A 17,210-nucleotide genomic window follows, 5' to 3' on the forward strand; every position below is an offset into this window, starting at 1 on the left:
CCTAGATCCTTGACAAAGCTCAGGAGGCGTAAAGAAACATTTTCAAGCATCTCTTCGGATGAGTGTGGCTCCTGGAAATATTGCAGCATGAAGTCAGAGTCAGAGAAACTGCCGAGATACCCTGCTTAATTGTGGTTTCTCCTCTCCTTGTTCAGATCCACCTAATTCTCAGAGGTAAATAAACTCAGTGAATAGCATCTTGCCTAACAACCAAGGAGAAAGTTGGAAGCTATTTCTCTCTGATATTGGTGGTGGCATGGCTCCAGATGACAGCACCAGACACAGAGGGATGAGTTCACTCCCTGTGCTACAAGGGAGTACTTCAATGGAAAAGTTTGAGGAACATTATCTTAATTTATCTCTCGCTGCCAACAAAAATTTGGCAACAGATACAGAAATATCTCTCAAAATATCTCATATTCTTCCATATCCTTAGTTCAGTTTTCACCAGTGATTGCTCCAAGGAGTGCTGTAATTTCCTCCCTATCTGGACTTATCCTGCCAGTGGTTAAGGTGCTGCTAAATGCTATTTTGAAAGCCTCCACATTACAGCGGTTTAATGACAGACTGATACTTCTGTGTTTCTGTTCAGTGGTGACCTTCCTCAAAGTGATTTCAGAACCTGTGCTCCTTTGTTCTTGTGATTCTGCAATACTTTCAGGCAGGAACTGGAAGATTTTTTTTTTCTCTGTAGAGTGCCAAATAACAAATATGTTAGACTTCACAGGGCCGTATCGTCTCTGTCACAACTGCTCAACGCTGCCACCATAGCCAAAAGCAGCCATAGACATACCCAAGTGGCTGTGACTGTGTTTCAACAGGACTTCATGTATGAGTACTGAAATTTGAATTCCATGTAATTTTTACCTGTCATGAAATCTTTTGATTTCTTTCCCCAACCATTTAAAATATTTATTTTCCTTTCCAAGATTTTACCTAAATTTAGGTTAGTTAACATATACTGTAGTTGTGGTTTCAGGAGGAGAGTTTAGTGATTCATCACTTGTATATAACACCCAGTGTTCATCCCCACAAGCGCCCTCCTTAATACCCATCACCTATTAACTCATCCCCCCACCCGCCTCCCCTCCAGCAACCCTCAGTTTGTTCTCTATAGTTAAGAGTCTCTTATGGTTTGCCTCCCTCTCTGTTTTTATCTTATTTTATTTTTCCTTCCCTTGCCTTATGTTCATCTGTTTTGTTTCTTAAATTCCACATATGAATGAAATCATATGGTATTTGTCTTTCTGTGACTGACTTATTTCACTTAGCATAATACACTCTAGTTCCATCCACATCATTGCAAATGGCAAGATCTATTCTTTTTGATAGCTGAGTAATATTCCGTTGTGTATATATAAACCTCATCTTCTTTGCCCATTCATCAGTTGATGGACATTTGGGCTCTCCATGATTCGGCTATTGTTAGTGCTGCTGTAACACATTGGGTTGTACGTGCCCTTTCAAATCAGTATTTTTGTATCCTTTCGATAAATACTTAGTGCAATTGCAGGGTCATAGAGTAAGTAGTTCTATCTTTAACTTTCTGAGGAACCTCCACACTGTTTTCCAGAGCGGCTGCCCTAGTTTGCATTCCCACCAACAGTGTAGGAGGGTTCCCCTTTCTCTGCATCCTCACCAACCTCCATTGTTTCCTGAGTTGTTAATGTTAGCCATTCTGACAGGTGTGAAGTGGTATCTCATTGTGATTTTGATTTGTATTTCCCTGATGATGAGTGATGGTGAGCATTTTTTCATGAGTCTGTTCACCATTTGTACGTCTTCTTTGGAGAAGTGTCTGTTCATGTCTTCTGCCCATTTCTTAACTTGCTTATTGATTAGGTGTTGAGTTTAATCAATTCTTTATAGATTTTGGATACTAGCCCTTTATCTGGTATGTCATTTGCAAATATCTTCTCCCATTCCATAGATTGGCTTTTAGTTTTATTGATTGTTTCCTTCACTGTGAAGAAGTTTTTTATCTTGATGAAGTCATAATAGATAATTTTTGCTTTTGTTTCCCTTGCTTCCAGAGACATGCCTAGTAAAAAGTTGCCACAGCTGAGGTCAAAGAGGTTGTTGCCTGTATTCTCCTCTAGGATTTTGATGGTTTCCTGTCTCACATTCTAAAACCATTCTTGGTTAAAGGGTTATACAAAAATAGGTAGCAGGCTAGATTTTGCCTGTAGGTCACAGTTTGGTGAGTCTTGTATTGGACTGATGACTCAAGCTACTTAGAGTTGTGTTGTTTTAGCAACTGGACATGAAGTGTTTGCTTTTCTTTTTAACAGGCTCTGGAAATATGGCGGTGTCACATCCCATTGCTGCCAGCACCCCTGAAGGAAGCAATTATGGGGCAATAGGTATTGCCTACTATGAGTCCATTCATTGAAGTATTTCTTAATTCTCCAGAGAATAGGATAAAAAGGGCCTTCCAGCCACTATTAACTGTGTGAGTGGGCAAGGCAATCATCGTCTAAGATTGTCTTCTCTTTATAAGAGAAATTGGTTGGAAGATCTGGAAGGCTCCTTCCAGCTCCAACCTTCTCTAGTTTGTTATTCTGTGCTAGCCACACTTGAGCAGAATTCCCTACCATGGTTGCCGTCAACTCCCAAAGTCCGTGTGGGGATGTTTTCATACCCGGCCTGAGTTTAGGGCATGAACAGTATGTCCGAGCCGGTGTCAGGGAGCCCGAAATCAATTGACGAGCTCTTTCATTCTCAGGTTTCAGTGGAGTAAGGGCGATCAGAAGACTAAGGCTGTGCTGCAGGTGAACATGGCTGTAGCCTGACAATCGTTCATTTTGGCTAACTTCATAATTGAACCTAGTCATTCACATGGCAACCCCTCAGTGTTCATTGCGTGGCCTGAAAGAGACAGAATTCCTGTGGGTCTGTGAATGGTTCGCTTAATACGTCAGGGAGATGGGCTGGAGTCCTTCTTCCTACTCTGGTGTACTGTAACTTTGAGAAGCATGTGGGTTTCATGCAGGCTACTTATTTCTGGCTCTGCAAGAACAGGATTTTTTTTTTTTTTTTAACTAACTGAACAGAAGCAATAAAACAGAAGGTAGGCTCAGCTCATGTGCTCATCAAGCTGCACAAATTCCCATCTGCTCTGGGAAACATTCATGAGAACACAAGGATTCTTCTTCCTGAGAGTGTTGTTCTCATTATATAATCATAGATGCGGCATGTGGGGGGTTTCAGTGTACAAATACTTTACCCACGAGCAATGTATAGCTGCTGGATATGCGTGTGCTTACACGGGTCTGTGGTCGATGCTATACATAACTGTGCATGTGTATGTTTATATATTTATGTTCATATTGTAAAATATGAAACATGACATATAAGCATAATCTTATTTTTTGCATCCAAGTAGTTAACAGAGCAGTTGCCTTTATGTTCTTAATATGCATTCAGCCCTAGAAATAGACAATTTAAATATAAAAATAGGAGAAGCGGCAAAGTAGAAGTCCATTGAGGAGGAATTAAGAGAAAGAACATGTGTTGTGGGTAAGGAGTTCGTTTTTACCAACACAACATCTTCAAGAATGAGTCAGCACTGCTTTTTGCAAAGAGGGATGGACTGCATGGGTTCTTCCTAGCTTCGGAAGGCAGATGAGTTTTCTCTCTTTCAGAGGAGTCAAGCTCCAGTCCTGGCAGGCAGATGTCCTCCTCCGATGGTGGGCAGCCATGCCAGTCAGACACGGACAGCTCTGTGGAGGAGAGTGACTTCGACACCATGCCAGACATTGAGAGTGATAAGAACATCATCCGGACCAAGGTACCTCTGCCTGGCCGTACTCTTGGCAAGGGCAGAATGTTCAACAGTCAAATACACCTTCAGCAAAGGTCCCAGTTTCCTTTATTTTTTCCCTTCAAGGGAAACCATATTTCCCTGAGGGCATTTTAGATAAACTATAACTACAGACTAAAAGCAATACCCTGCTAATTAGCATTTCTTTCTGGAGGAAGAAGGTGAGAGAATTAAGGAGAGCAGTGCATTAAAACACTCAGGGTCTGGGGGCACCTGGCTGGCTCAGACAGTAATTCATGTGACTCTTGATCTCTGGATTGTAAGTTCAAGCCCCACGTTGGATGTAGAGATCACTTAAATAAATAAAACTTAAAAAAAAAAATACTCAGGGTCTGAAGTGGATCCACCAGATGAAAGAAAAGATTCATGAGGGATATACCTGGGAAAACTCTCTGTTTCTGTACCTATCATCCCTCAGGAATAAAGCTCATTTCTTTTTGGCATATATTTATTATATTGTGTTGTATCCAGTAAGGGATATGAAAGTGGACTGCACAGTTTCAATCGTATAATTCAAGAACCACACAGTGGACATCCCCAAAAATGGCAAAACCAGTTCCTGAGATGTAAGAAGCAGTTGAGACTCCCAATAGGTTTTTCTACATCAGCCAATTCTTACTATTTCAGAGAAAATACTAGGATGTGTATTAGGGTATTCTGGGAAAAACAAAATTGAAAGAAAAGTTTATTAAATAATTTTAATCCCTAGCAATGGATTGGATTGAGAAGTTATAAAGCTTTCCTTTGTGTGTCTTCCACAAAAAAAAAAAGCCAAGTACATGTTTGCATTCTTTTTTTATTTGATATTTTAGATGTTCCTTTACCTGTCAGATCTGTCCAGGAAGGACCGGAGGATTGTCAGCAAAAAATATAAAATTTATTTCTGGTGAGTAGGTGGCCACTAGGACCATGGTTCCCTTAAGTAAAATGAAAATTTTCTTAGTAAAAGCCATGATCACTTATGGCACACCTTTCAGTTTAATGAGGCAAAGATATAGATGCTTCAAGGATTCATGCCACATTCTATAAGAAAAACAAAAATAAACTACAAAAAGCAGCCAGCCCTAAATTAAATACATAAAAGTAAAAATAAGAATGGTAGTAAAGTGGGGGGATGGGCATTAAGGAGGGCACTTGTTGAGATAAGTGTTATATGTAATATGTTATATTGATGGGATGGGTGTTATATGTAAGTGATGTAAGTGATGAATCACTAAATTTCACTCCTGAAATCATTATTACACCATATGTTAACTAACTTGAATTTAAATAAAATTTTAAAATTAAAAATAATAAAATAAAAAACATGAAAAAAAAGTGTTCATAGTGATTAAAAAGAATCATAAGAATAGTAGTAGAATCCCATATGTTTAGGGAACACACTCAATCCGTTTCCAGAAAGGCAACCTAACAATAACATGTCACTATCTTCCATGGGACACGCTAAACTGAAGCCATTCCATCTTCTCACCCAGACTTGCTCTTACAAAAGCCAATGATTTCAGGGACTAGATGTCTACAGCGTCTCAGAGTAGCTGGGAACCACACTGAGAGGAAATGATACCACAGCCAGTGGTAAATAGACCCTGATGCAGCCTCTCTCCAAGCCAAGAGGCTGAGCTGCCTAGCAGGGGACCCCTCTCCCCTCATAAATCCCCGGCTGATGCTGTGATAGCTCTTTCCATTTTTTTCTCTTGAAGGACGCCCTTTTACTTGGATACAGGTATTGGAGGGAAGCAAGGGACAGTGGGGGCCCCATGGAATTTCATAGTGGGACCATCATTTTGGAAGTAAGAGTTATGTAAGAGAGCCACATCCTTTCATGTGATCCATCTCCCGTTACTTGCGCTCTGGTCACTTTTAATCGAAAACATCTAACATCTAATCTAAAACAACCTAAGAAATAGGCCCTCATCAATAATTTGGTTAAAACAGAAGCAGGTATCATTTACAGTTTTACCAATGTTGGTAGGAGTGGGAGGCTGAAGAAACGGGAACTGCATAATCAGTTTCTGATTACTTTTGCAAGTTAATTAGAGAGTAATGGAGTGAAAGGATTCTTATGTTAAAAAATTGAGCAAAGGGGCGCCTGGGTGGCTTGGTCGGTTAAGCGTCCGACTTCAGCTCGGGTCATGATCTCACAGTCCGTGAGTTCGAGCCCCGCATCAGGCTCTGTGCTGATTGCTCAGAGCCTGGAGCCTGTTTCAGATTCTGTGTCTCCCTCTCTCTCTGCCCCTCCCCTGTTCATGCTCTGTCTCTCTCTGTCTCAAAAATTAAAAAAAAAATGTTAAAAAAAAATTTTTAAAAAATTGAGCAAAAATTCCATTGTTAATTTGGAAATAACTATTTCCGGTTCTTTCTGGCTGCTTAGGAACATCATCACCATTGCTGTGTTTTATGCACTGCCTGTGATCCAGTTGGTCATCACCTACCAGACAGTGAGTACTGCCCAGAACCCCGGAATCCCAGCTTTTGTGCTGCAGGGAGGGATCTTTGCTATGACTTGCAGAGAAAAGTCTATATAACTTGATCTCAGTCCAAGAATTAACTTCCAATTTCGTCTTCAAATTAGACATCTCCGTTGCTTCATCTTTGATGAATCTTTAAATCTAGTTCCCAATTGTTTTATCACAGAGGGGCCTGGGACCTCGTATTATTTTGTCTACCAATCTGAAGTCATTACCATAAGCTCATTCAGTCATAATATCTATCAACTATATCTGTTATTTACCAGACTGAACTTCTGATTATCAAGGGGTAATGAGCGGAGTAAATAAAGTTCCAGTCAAAACAAAGAAACCTGGTATTTAATTTAGCCTGTGCCCTCTCATTGAGGGTACTTTTTATAAAACTACAAACAGCTTCTTTAAAAAAGGTAATAAGTTTTTAAAAAGCTAATAAGATAATAAAATTGAGAAAATATAAAATAAGAACTAAAATAGAGTAAAAACAAATAAACAAAGATAATAATTAAAACACCTTGAGAATCTCCATTGCGCCTTCATAGAACCTTGGGTCCAGATCACATAATGACATTCTCTAGCATTTATTTTATGCAAGAAAGCCTATGTAGAAAGCACAAGGGCTGATGGTGTTTCTAATGCAGTGATCCCCACACTTTGCTGTGCATTAAAATCACCTGAGGAGCTTTGAAATCCTGGTGTCCAGGCTGTACCCTACACCAAATTAGGTCCAAGTCCCTGAGAGTAGACCAAGCATCAGTACCGATTAGACCCCCAGTGATTCTAATGTACAGATTTCTAAGTTTGAAAGCCATTGGTCTAATAATTTGGCCAGTTTCCTACTCACTATGTGATGAGGACAAGGACTTTTATGAGGTTTGGGCAGCACTGCTTATAATCTCCATACTCTCTTACTACTCCAGGGCCCTGTCAGAAGATACTGCTGTGCTATGGTCTAGGAAGGTTCTTAATGATAGAGATGGTGAGAAAAATGGAAAACTGAACACATGCTTCCTCCTGTCCATATGCCCTGTGGTTATCACTCCTACATAGAGAATGGGATAGCTCCACACCCTCCCAACATGCATCCAGAAAATAGAACATATCATGACAGTCCTAGTTAGCCTGTGCTGCGTAAAGGCAGCAGACAATGACCCGTCCCCTGCTGAGAAGGAACACTGGTTATATGGTAAATCACTGTGAGCATTGCCTACCTTTTGTGGTTTCAGGGTGGGCTCAGTAGATGGAGAAAAACTGCATCTGCTCCTCTCGCTCTTGATTTTGCAGGTGGTGAATGTCACAGGCAATCAGGACATCTGCTACTACAACTTCCTCTGTGCTCACCCATTGGGCGTCCTGAGGTGAGCCCTGGCCTCTGGTTGCCCATGAGACATTTAGAGATTCCTTTCTGTGAGATGTGATTTCAGTTTTTAAAAATACTAAACACTGGGGCGCCTGGGTGGCACAGTCTGTTAATCATTCGACTCTTGGTTTCAGCACAGGTCATGATCTCACAGTTCAGGAGTTCAAGCCCCCTGTCAGGCTCTGCACTGACAGCTGCAGGGTCTGCTTGGGATTCTCTGGCTCCCTCTCTCTCTCTGCCCCTCCCCCACTTGCTCTCTATCTCTCTCTCTCAAAATAAATAAATAAACATTAAAAAAAGATACTAAAAACAACTATGGATTACTACCCCAGTCAAGGGTAAGGAGGGATGAAATCAAAAAGTTGAGACCAGATATCTTCCTTTCATTCCTGTATAGGGGCCTCAGGAAACATTCCTAAGAAGAAGACAGGAACATTTTTGAAAACATCAGGTCCTAGCTGTGACGACACTCATCCACGGGCATGAGCTGCTCATATGTTAATCCACTGAACAACCTCATAAGATAGGTAGGATTAGCATCACTTCCATCTTCAGATGAAGACACTAAGGCTTACAAAGGAACTTGCAGAAGGTCCTTCAACTATTAGTGATGCCAGGACCTGAACCCAGGCCTGCTGCCTCCAAGGCCATGGTCTAGCCACCAGAACATAGTGAAGTGGAAAGAACAGACTTCTTGTTCCAGAACTGAACCAGCCTCAGTTTCCTGAAATAAAGCAACTGACCATGACTGGCTGACACGTCACTATTACAGAGCTGAATATTGACACACATAGCATGGGTCCATCTATGAGAATTCCCTCTCACAGTGTAGCTGAAACACTTGGCCAAACTGCCCATCTTTGGAGCAGCTCTGTTTCCTGGGATTCATTCCATGCCAGTGTCGTCAGGATAAGAGAAGATTGGGTGGGTGTTGGGGAAGCTACACAGGCATCCCAGGGAGGAAATGGGCAAGTGATCACAGGTTAGGCATTCTAAATTAAAGGAGTAAGGTTAAAGATGATCTCTGATGATTTGCTAGTCCTGAAATCTTATGAAAAGTCTAGGTAGAAAACGTGGAGTGCTGAGTGTACTCACTCATTCAAGCATTCATTCATTCTCTGAATATCTTGGATCACCTCGACTCTCTCATGGTTTCCTTCTCCTCCTTTAGTGCCTTCAACAACATTCTCAGTAACCTGGGCCACGTGCTCCTGGGCTTCCTTTTCCTGCTGATAGTCTTGCGCCGAGACATTCTCCATCGCAGAGCCCTAGAAGCCAAGGACATCTTTGCCATGGTGAGGAGAGGGAGGGTAAATTGGATGTGGGAGCTAGGAAGGGTCATGGTTCCAAGAAGGATCTGCAAAGGGGAGGGACATCTGGCTTGATGGTGTGGTGATGGGTTATGTGTAATGAACAACAGGAGGCCAGAAGCTTGGGTTTCCAGATCCTGTGGTTCTGTCACTGATTGGTGTCTTTCCATTGACAACACTTTCTCCTTTTTCAGGATTATGGGATTCCTAAACACTTTGGTGTTTTCTATGCTATGGGCATCGCACTGATGATGGAAGGAGTGCTCAGTGCTTGTTACCATGTCTGTCCTAACTACTCCAACTTCCAATTTGGTAATTAGAATTTACATCAACCACACAAATTTAAGTTATGGGAGTCCGGTCCTGGGACCCTCCACAAAATACCAAGGTCATGCATGCAAGAATTAAATATTTTATGTGAGCTAAAGTGATTCAAGGGCACTTCCCCACAGGGTGTGGTTTCTACATGTTGTACCATTTTTTCTCTCTGACCACTTTCAGACTAGAAAACACTCAACAGTGAATGATGATCCCATGACTAGATTTGCAGGTGGGCAATGGGCTAAGTATTAGGCAGCAGGGCAGATAGAATTCAACAGACACCTGGAAAGTTTCCTCAGTACAATTTGGCCTAACTTAGTAATTAGACTGCTTTGGGTCGAAAATAATAGAAAGCCCAATTCAACTGGATTAAATAATAAGGACAATTATCAGCTCACCTTCTGAAAGTCCAAAGGTGGAAAGGGCTTGCAGTTGATTTATCTGGTGGCTCTGGCTCCAATTCTCCATAATACCTTGGGTTATGCCGAGCCTGCAGGCTGATTTTATCCTCAGGCTATCAGGAAACTCATGATGGCAAAAATAGCTACAGCGAGTCCTGGCTTCCTGTCTCTATCTACTTCATGATGTCTGGTGGTTACAGCAAGCTGGTTTCCACGAGCCTTCATTTAAGAGCAAGGAAACTTCTGGGGTGCCTGGGTGGCTCAGTCGGTTGAGCGTCTGACTTCGGCTCAGGTCATGATCTCACGGTCCATGAGTTTGAGCCCCGAGTCGGGCTCTGTGCTGACAGCTCAGAGCCTGGAGCCTGCTTCGGATTCTGTGTCTCCCTCTCTCTCTGCCCCTTCCCTGCTCATGCTCTGTCTCTCTCTGTCTCAAAAATAAATAAAAACATTTTTAAAAAATTAAAAAAAAAAAACAAAAGAGCAAGGAAACTTCTTTGCGAACCCCCCCCCCCCGCCCCCAGATAACGTTCTTCCACGCCTCAATAGTTTAAATAGTCATGAGCCATTCCAGAATTATTCTCCAGGTGCTGGTTAGCTCAAGCCTGGGTTGGGACATCAATCATGGTGGCAAAGGAGGCAGATCACCTTTTAGACCAGTGAGAACCATCCGACGCACCACAGGTGGGGTTCGCTTTGCTGAAACCAGTAGGCTAAAAAGGCATGCATTTCTGAATTGAAAATGGGGCTGAGGCAGTTGAGTTACTAACATGCTGTCAGGAAGGAGAAAGGTGAGAACGGGTGCCACTAGTAGTGACCTCCACACTCAAGGAGAAAAATTTTAAAAAGTCATTTTTATCTTCGTACTCTAGCCTCTGTGGGCCCAGAACACCACAGAAATTCTCTGCCACATTTAATTTTTTTTTAATTTAGAAACACTTTTAACAGAGAAAACTACAGAGAACAATATCATTCACCACTCAGAATGAACAAATGCCAACATTTAAAAATACATGCCTTAAATCTACCTTTTAAGAAATAACACATTGTGGGGCACCTGGCTGGTTCAGTCAGTACAGCATGCAACGCTTGATGTCAGGGTCGTGAGTTCAAGCCCTGTGTTGTGCATGGAGATTACTTAATTAAAAAGAAGAAGAAGAAGAAAGAAAATGTGACAAAGTTGAGTCCTTTGAACTGTTTTCCAAACTTATTCCCCTCTTCCGTCCTCAGAGGCAACAGCTTGACTAATTTGATATTTTATCAGTCCAGTTTTTATAATTTTACTACATTTGTAGTAAATTAATACTTACCTATCAAACTATGTTCTGCAACATTTTTTCGTCCAACAATATGTTTTCAAGATTTATGAATATTGAATCAAAGACTTCCAGTTCTTTCATTTTTAAGGACTGTCATCTTCTGTAATAAAAATATGTATACTACATTTGTCAATTCCTTTACTGAACAACATTTAGATGTTGCCAATATGTTGCTATTGTAGACAGTGCTTCAGTGAACACCCTTACATACTTCTCCTTGTGCACATGTGAGAGAGGTTCCCTGGGACACCTAGAAGTAGAATGTTGGAGTCACCTGGACCAGTCACCATCTTACCAAGAACTTCCAAGTTTCTCCAGAGTATTGAGTCCTACTCCCACTAGCTGCCTGAGAGTTCCCATTTCCCTATATCATCACTAATATGTTACCATCAGACATTGAAATGTTTTGCTACACTCTTGAGTAATATGGGACATTGCCTTGTTGTTCCAGTTTGCATTTTCCACCACTGTCGTACAGCTAAGCCACATTTAATTTCTAGCTACTTTCCATCCCTAGGCTGTAAAGCTATATATGAGCAATCAATTATATGAGCTATATATTGAACAATCAATGTGGTTATATTTCAGGACGCAGATAAGGACCTTCCACACCCACCTAGCATTCTTTCCATGGTCACAGTGCCCTAACTGTCACCAGTATGGACTCTTGCTGTTGCTGTTGAACACCAGCATTTAAACACAAATACCCCTGCAAGCGGGGATAGTCAATTATTTATCCTATCATCAGATACTTTTCTTCTGTGAGTGGAGTATGTGGCGTCTGGCCAGAGAATGTTCCTGTGGAGGCTGCCATGTTGGAGGTCTCCACACAAACTGAGGGCAGCAAATATTCTAGGGCCTGAAGGCAGGGGGGTTTTCAAGACTAAAGAGAAATTGTCTGTCACCTACTGGATCCTGATTGTTTTGGCTCCCCCTGTGCGCCCTCAGACACCTCCTTCATGTACATGATCGCCGGCCTCTGCATGCTGAAGCTCTACCAGACCCGCCACCCAGACATCAATGCCAGCGCCTACGCTGCCTATGCCTCCTTCGCAGTGGTCATCACGCTCACTGTCCTCGGAGTGGTGCGTTCCTCCCCGTGGCCTTCAGCCCGGCTTGCCAAACATGCCCCCTTGGGAGGTTTTTTTGTTTTTTTGTTTTTTGTTTTGTTTTGTTTTGTTTTTTTGCTGTTTGTTTGGTGGACCTCAGGGGAACAGGTTTGAATTAATTACAATCCTTGGTTCCTGCCACATGGCCATCATGAGTCAATTCATGGCATTTTATTCAGTTACTTAGCTATTTATCTCTAATAATGTAATAGGCACCTGTAAAACTACCCCTGGAGAGTTCCACTGTAAAGCTGGGACCTGACTCATGTGAGAATGGAATAGAGATGTTCAAGCTGATGGGAGAGGCAGACTTAAAAGAGCAGAAGCGGCTCTCTAAATGTGCAGGGACACATGTCCATTGGCTGCAGTCATTGTCAGAGCATTAGCTCCCAGCTTTAGACCTATTGCCCCTCACTGTTGTTGTTCGGAGCCTCACCCATTTCCTCCTTCTTCCATTTTTGCTTGGCCAGGTAGCCATTTTTTTGTGTGCAGTGTGATCCCTGTGAGCTCACAGAAGTTGTGGGGGGGGGGATCAAAATGCATGCACAGCTCAGTTTTTGACTCCTTATGCATACATGAGAGAGTGTTTTTCCGGAGTTCTGTGGAGAAAACCCCGGATGAAGGTAACCTCCATCTTTACTCCTAGGTGTTTGGAAAAAACGACCTGTGGTTCTGGATCATCTTCTCCGCAATCCATATCCTGGCATCTCTAGCCCTTAGCACCCAGATCTACTACATGGGTCGTTTCAAGATAGGTGAGTCACCTGTTGCTCTACACTAACACACTGATTAACTTACCTCAAGAAAGCATTGTCTTCGCTCACCCTAAATGGAAGTGTTGCTGGTCATCATGAACACGTGCTCTGAATTCTGGGTATTTTATAACGTCCTCTCCTGTGTAGGATTACAATGAGCTATTGCCACTGTTCTGATTCCAACTGAGAAACTAAGGTGGTCATACTCAGACCTGAGGCAGACCCCCAGCCCCAAGACCCAGTGCTTTATAACTCAGACTTTGAAAGTGTGTTTGAAGAACGGTTGGTCAGCACTCCACTCATTCCACCTAGAGAAATAGCTTTCAGTTTGTAACATTTAAAATGAGCATTTCTCTAAGTAGCCTACATGGTTATCAAGAATGAATTTTATATTGTTTTCAAATCCTGGAACGGGAGCGTTTTGAGACTTAGGAATCATAACAGGTGGGACACCTGCTGAACTACCCCGACAATGTGAACGTATCACATTAGAGCACTGCGTGCTCCATGGGACCAGCTTCTGCCCTGCTGCTGTCAGTCAGCATGCACAGGAACAGATAGATTGAAGTCATGTTAGAGCATTTAAATATCCCCAGGCTGTTTAAGGTCCAGGAAGCCACGCTTAAATATTCTTTTGTATATTTCAAGAAAAATAATTGTGTATAAGCACAGGCTGAACCCTCGTATTTGCAGAGCCCAAAGCAAGAGTGTAAATAAAAGCCCACTAAAAAAAAAAAAAAAATTTAAGTTGTAAAGCAGACTTAAAAATCTATTAAATACATGGATAGAAGGAAGGGAGGGAGGAAGGCAGGGAAGCAGGCCAACAAACTGATAAATATATATGCCTTCATTACAACCTAGAAGGTCCAGGTTCAAATTTAAAATTGTCATTTCCTCAGAAGGACACTCCAGAACATAACTGTATTGGAGAGCTCGTCCCCAGCCCCTGCCCCCTCTCTTCTTCCCACGTTGGCTCTGTCCTGCATCTTAAGGGGTCTCACAAGTATGTACATGGATATTCTTGCCCAGCACTCAGCTGGCCCCTCCTTGCCCCTAGAAGTGCCCGCTCCAGGGGTACCATCTGTCCTCAGGAAGCTAGACTAAGGAAGGGGGCTATCAGGTTCTGCGAGGGGACTCAGGTCCATCTGGGCGGGGAATTCTGGGGTCCGGAAATTCAGAACGTGGCCTAGAAGGAGTATTCACTTGCCCGGCAGACCTCTTACTAGGGAATGAGGGCCTTTAAAATACAGCCAGGTCTAAGAGTGATTCTACATAACCAAGTAACTTTCAGATTAGAAAGCTGAATAAAACAATTTCTCATTTTAGCAGCTTAGTTTTCCCCTGTGGCACAGTCAGTAGATTTGCCCGTGGCAATAACAGAGCCAATGTACCTCCAAATCGCCCAGTGGAAGCATCATTAAATGGTTGTGCAGAGCATTTGGCTTGATGCTCTGGTCATGCCCCATCCTCCAGATTCAAAGGTGAGTGAAGGCATACAAAGTCAACTTTGAAAAGGAAAATAAAAGGAAATAATTTGTTCTGGTTGCTCCCTGAGTTGGAAAAATAAACTTGAATACAGATGTATGTAACAGTGTGACCATTAATAATACATACAGGAACTTTTAATATATCTATACCACTTTTGCCCCATGCAATTTTGCAATACTGTATTGGTTTACCTTCTGAAAAAGGAGAGATGTAATGTAGCATATTATGACCATGTAATAGTCTGTAGGGTCTCAACAGGAAAAAGATGTCACACAGAAAGATGAAGGTTTTAGTCACAAAGGGACTGTTCATAAGACAAGGTCAAGGTAGAGGAGAATGAACGTGGTAGTCTGGCAACCTGGGGTAAGTAGCAGAGAAACTCTCATATCCATTAGTCCAAAGGACAGGAAGGAAGTAGTTACCAAAATGTGGAAGGAGAGGACAGGAAGGAAGTAGTTACCAAAATGTGGAAGCAGAGGAAGTCACCCTGAAAGACACGGCCAGTCTAAGGCAACCTCACAGGGAGGGCAGAAGGTGGATAAGTACTCTGAGCTCACTTTTCTTCCTGTGTCCCTCCAGTCTCCTACTGGGGCTTCCCATTGTCCAAATCCATGGAGAGTGAGCAAATCCACTTACGTGGTCCTACAGTCAGGCTCATGGGCCCGGTGCAGGACAGAGATGCGGCAAATGGGTCTGCAAGGGTAAATGGAAGACAGCCAGTGCATAGCACTACTGAGTATTTTCAATTTCTCTACCCACCTCTTCCCGAGGTGGTCACAGACTTACCAGAGTCCAAAGGAAAATGTCCTGTTCTATGGTGACAATGATTGCATCTAAATTTAGTCCAAAGGCAGGAAGCTGAGTTAGCGGACAGTGGTTCAGCCAACACCAGCCTCTCCGCCCATTTCATAAGCTGCCTTTGCTTTCTGCAATGACATACCTCCTCCGTGGCCCTCAGGCCGCACCTGCAAATGAACGTGGATACAGGAAAGGCAGCAGCAGTGGGGCAGAGCATCTCCTAAGGAGGACAGAAAACCATAGAGCCACTTGCCCAGATCATGACTCTGCTACCAGAGCCCAAGGGAAGGATGGCAGGGATCACTTGTGAGAGAGAATGGATTGCAAAATGCAAGTGGTGCATAAAGGAGATAGGGAGAGACAGACTCTGATTCACTCTTTGAAGAAGAGGAAACGTCTGAACGTTTGAGACAGGCAGGAGGTTTCTGTGTTCTTTATGATGAGCAAACATTACTTTTTTTAATTGGAAAATAAAACTAAAGTCATCGTTTTGAGAGAAAAATAAAATGACCAGTAGTTTACCTGTTTGGCTACCTTCTTATATCATTTTCTTTTCTCATTTATTCCCTGCTTCCCACCGATTCAGATGTGTCTGACACAGGTAATGTTCAGCCACCCTTCCCAGGGCTCTAGATTGCTTTCTTAACACAGCGACCTGTGTGACTGTCTGCCAGCCTGGCTCTCTGAACACCCTTTCCAGGCTGGGCAGGATCAGCTTATGGGGAGGGGGGCAGAGAGAGGCTCAGAGGAAAGGATACACTCCAGCCCAGCCTGCCCTGCACGTCTTCTGGACTATTGCATGGACCCATCCCATCCCCTCCCTCCCTCAGTATATCTGGTCTAGTGAAGTCTGGTGAAATTGACCCCAAGGGTAAATGTGAGGAGGAATGGCATTCACAACACAGCTGGGGTCGGCCCTGGTTGAAATGCTTGCTTTGAGCAGACCTCAGCCTTGCCTGTGATGTCTACGAGTGTAGACTGTTCACAGAAAGACAGCTCCACCTGTGACCCTCACTCTGTTCATAGAACAATTGTAACACACACATGTGCCGTGTTTCATTCTATGCTTTTGAAGGATCGCATTTAAAAATTCTTCCCGATCTTTTGCTCTCCATCGTAACTTGCATTCCTTTGATTACTGTTGCAGTACAAGTTTAGACTCTCTGAATGTGCTCCATAGACTTCAGTGTCCCTTGGCTCAATTCTTACTGACTTACAACCACATGGAGAAATACAGATTCAAATTTTTACAGGCTACGATTTCCCATCCTCTAGAGAGAGCAGATGTTTTAAGGTACTTGGAGGGGCCCCATAACATCTCTGCTATAAAGGAAACACCTCTGCACTAAACTGTACACAAAGGGGAACTTAGCTGATGGAGACGATAGAGGCGCTGGCCGGCCACTCAAATTATTTGTGAGCATTTGTCACATGGGTCCACCTCACTTGCCTTTTTCTGCAGTATGATGCCTGGATACAGCACACCTTACAGGACAGCACAGGCATGTACAGGCACAATTTTTTTTAATTTTAATTTTTTAAACGTTTTTTCATTTTTGAGAGAGAGAGGGAGAGGGACAGAGAGAGAGGGAAACAGAGGATCCAAAGTGGGCCCTGCACTGACAGCAGCAAGCCTGACGCAGGGCTCAAACTCACAAACCGTGAGGTCATGACCTGAGCCAAATTTGGATATTTAACTGACTGAGCCACCGGGGCGCCCCACAGGCACCATTTTTTAAAGCAAACATCTGTTACTGACCTAATAAGTACAAAGCACCCTTTTTATAAGGTGAAGACGACATCATCTTGGCCCTAAAATCTTGGGCCGTATGGGAGTATTCTGTAGTATCTCTGACTAAGCCTTACTATGCAATTGTGTCATCGGCAGATCTGGGGATTTTCCGAAGGGCCGCTATGGTGTTCTACACGGACTTCGTCCAGCAGTGCAGCCGGCCTCTGTATACGGTACGTGCGTGCTCCTGTGTGCCTTGGCCTTGTCCCAGAGAGAAGGGGAACAGTATGAGGGGCGGGCTCGGGGCAGACACTCAGGTTCCCTAAACCAAG

The 17,210-nt window shown here is 43.0% G+C and overlaps 1 protein-coding gene across 5 annotated transcripts in view; it reads left to right on the forward strand.

The window, feature by feature from the left end:
- The window catches only part of SIDT1 (SID1 transmembrane family member 1), a 112,752-nt gene that overhangs the window by 85,640 nt on the left and 9,902 nt on the right, over positions 1–17,210 (forward strand). For 2 of the 5 annotated variants that reach the window (XM_045502079.1, XM_045502082.1), the window contains 11 exons: positions 2,292–2,363; positions 3,645–3,790; positions 4,636–4,709; positions 6,195–6,261; positions 7,573–7,646; positions 8,820–8,943; positions 9,153–9,270; positions 11,945–12,081; positions 12,752–12,860; positions 15,733–15,747; positions 17,035–17,111. In XM_045502079.1, coding sequence (XP_045358035.1) covers positions 2,292–2,363; positions 3,645–3,790; positions 4,636–4,709; positions 6,195–6,261; positions 7,573–7,646; positions 8,820–8,943; positions 9,153–9,270; positions 11,945–12,081; positions 12,752–12,860; positions 15,733–15,747; positions 17,035–17,111 — 1,013 coding nt within the window. Of the gene's footprint in view, positions 1–2,291; positions 2,364–2,728; positions 2,772–3,644; positions 3,791–4,635; positions 4,710–6,194; positions 6,262–7,572; positions 7,647–8,819; positions 8,944–9,152; positions 9,271–11,944; positions 12,082–12,751; positions 12,861–15,732; positions 15,748–17,034; positions 17,112–17,210 lie in introns of those variants that run through there. The other 3 variants (XM_045502083.1, XM_045502081.1, XM_045502080.1) reach the window with 3 other exon arrangements.

Source organism: Leopardus geoffroyi, chromosome C2 (genome assembly GCF_018350155.1).
Source record: "Leopardus geoffroyi isolate Oge1 chromosome C2, O.geoffroyi_Oge1_pat1.0, whole genome shotgun sequence".
NCBI lineage: Eukaryota > Metazoa > Chordata > Mammalia > Carnivora > Felidae > Leopardus > Leopardus geoffroyi.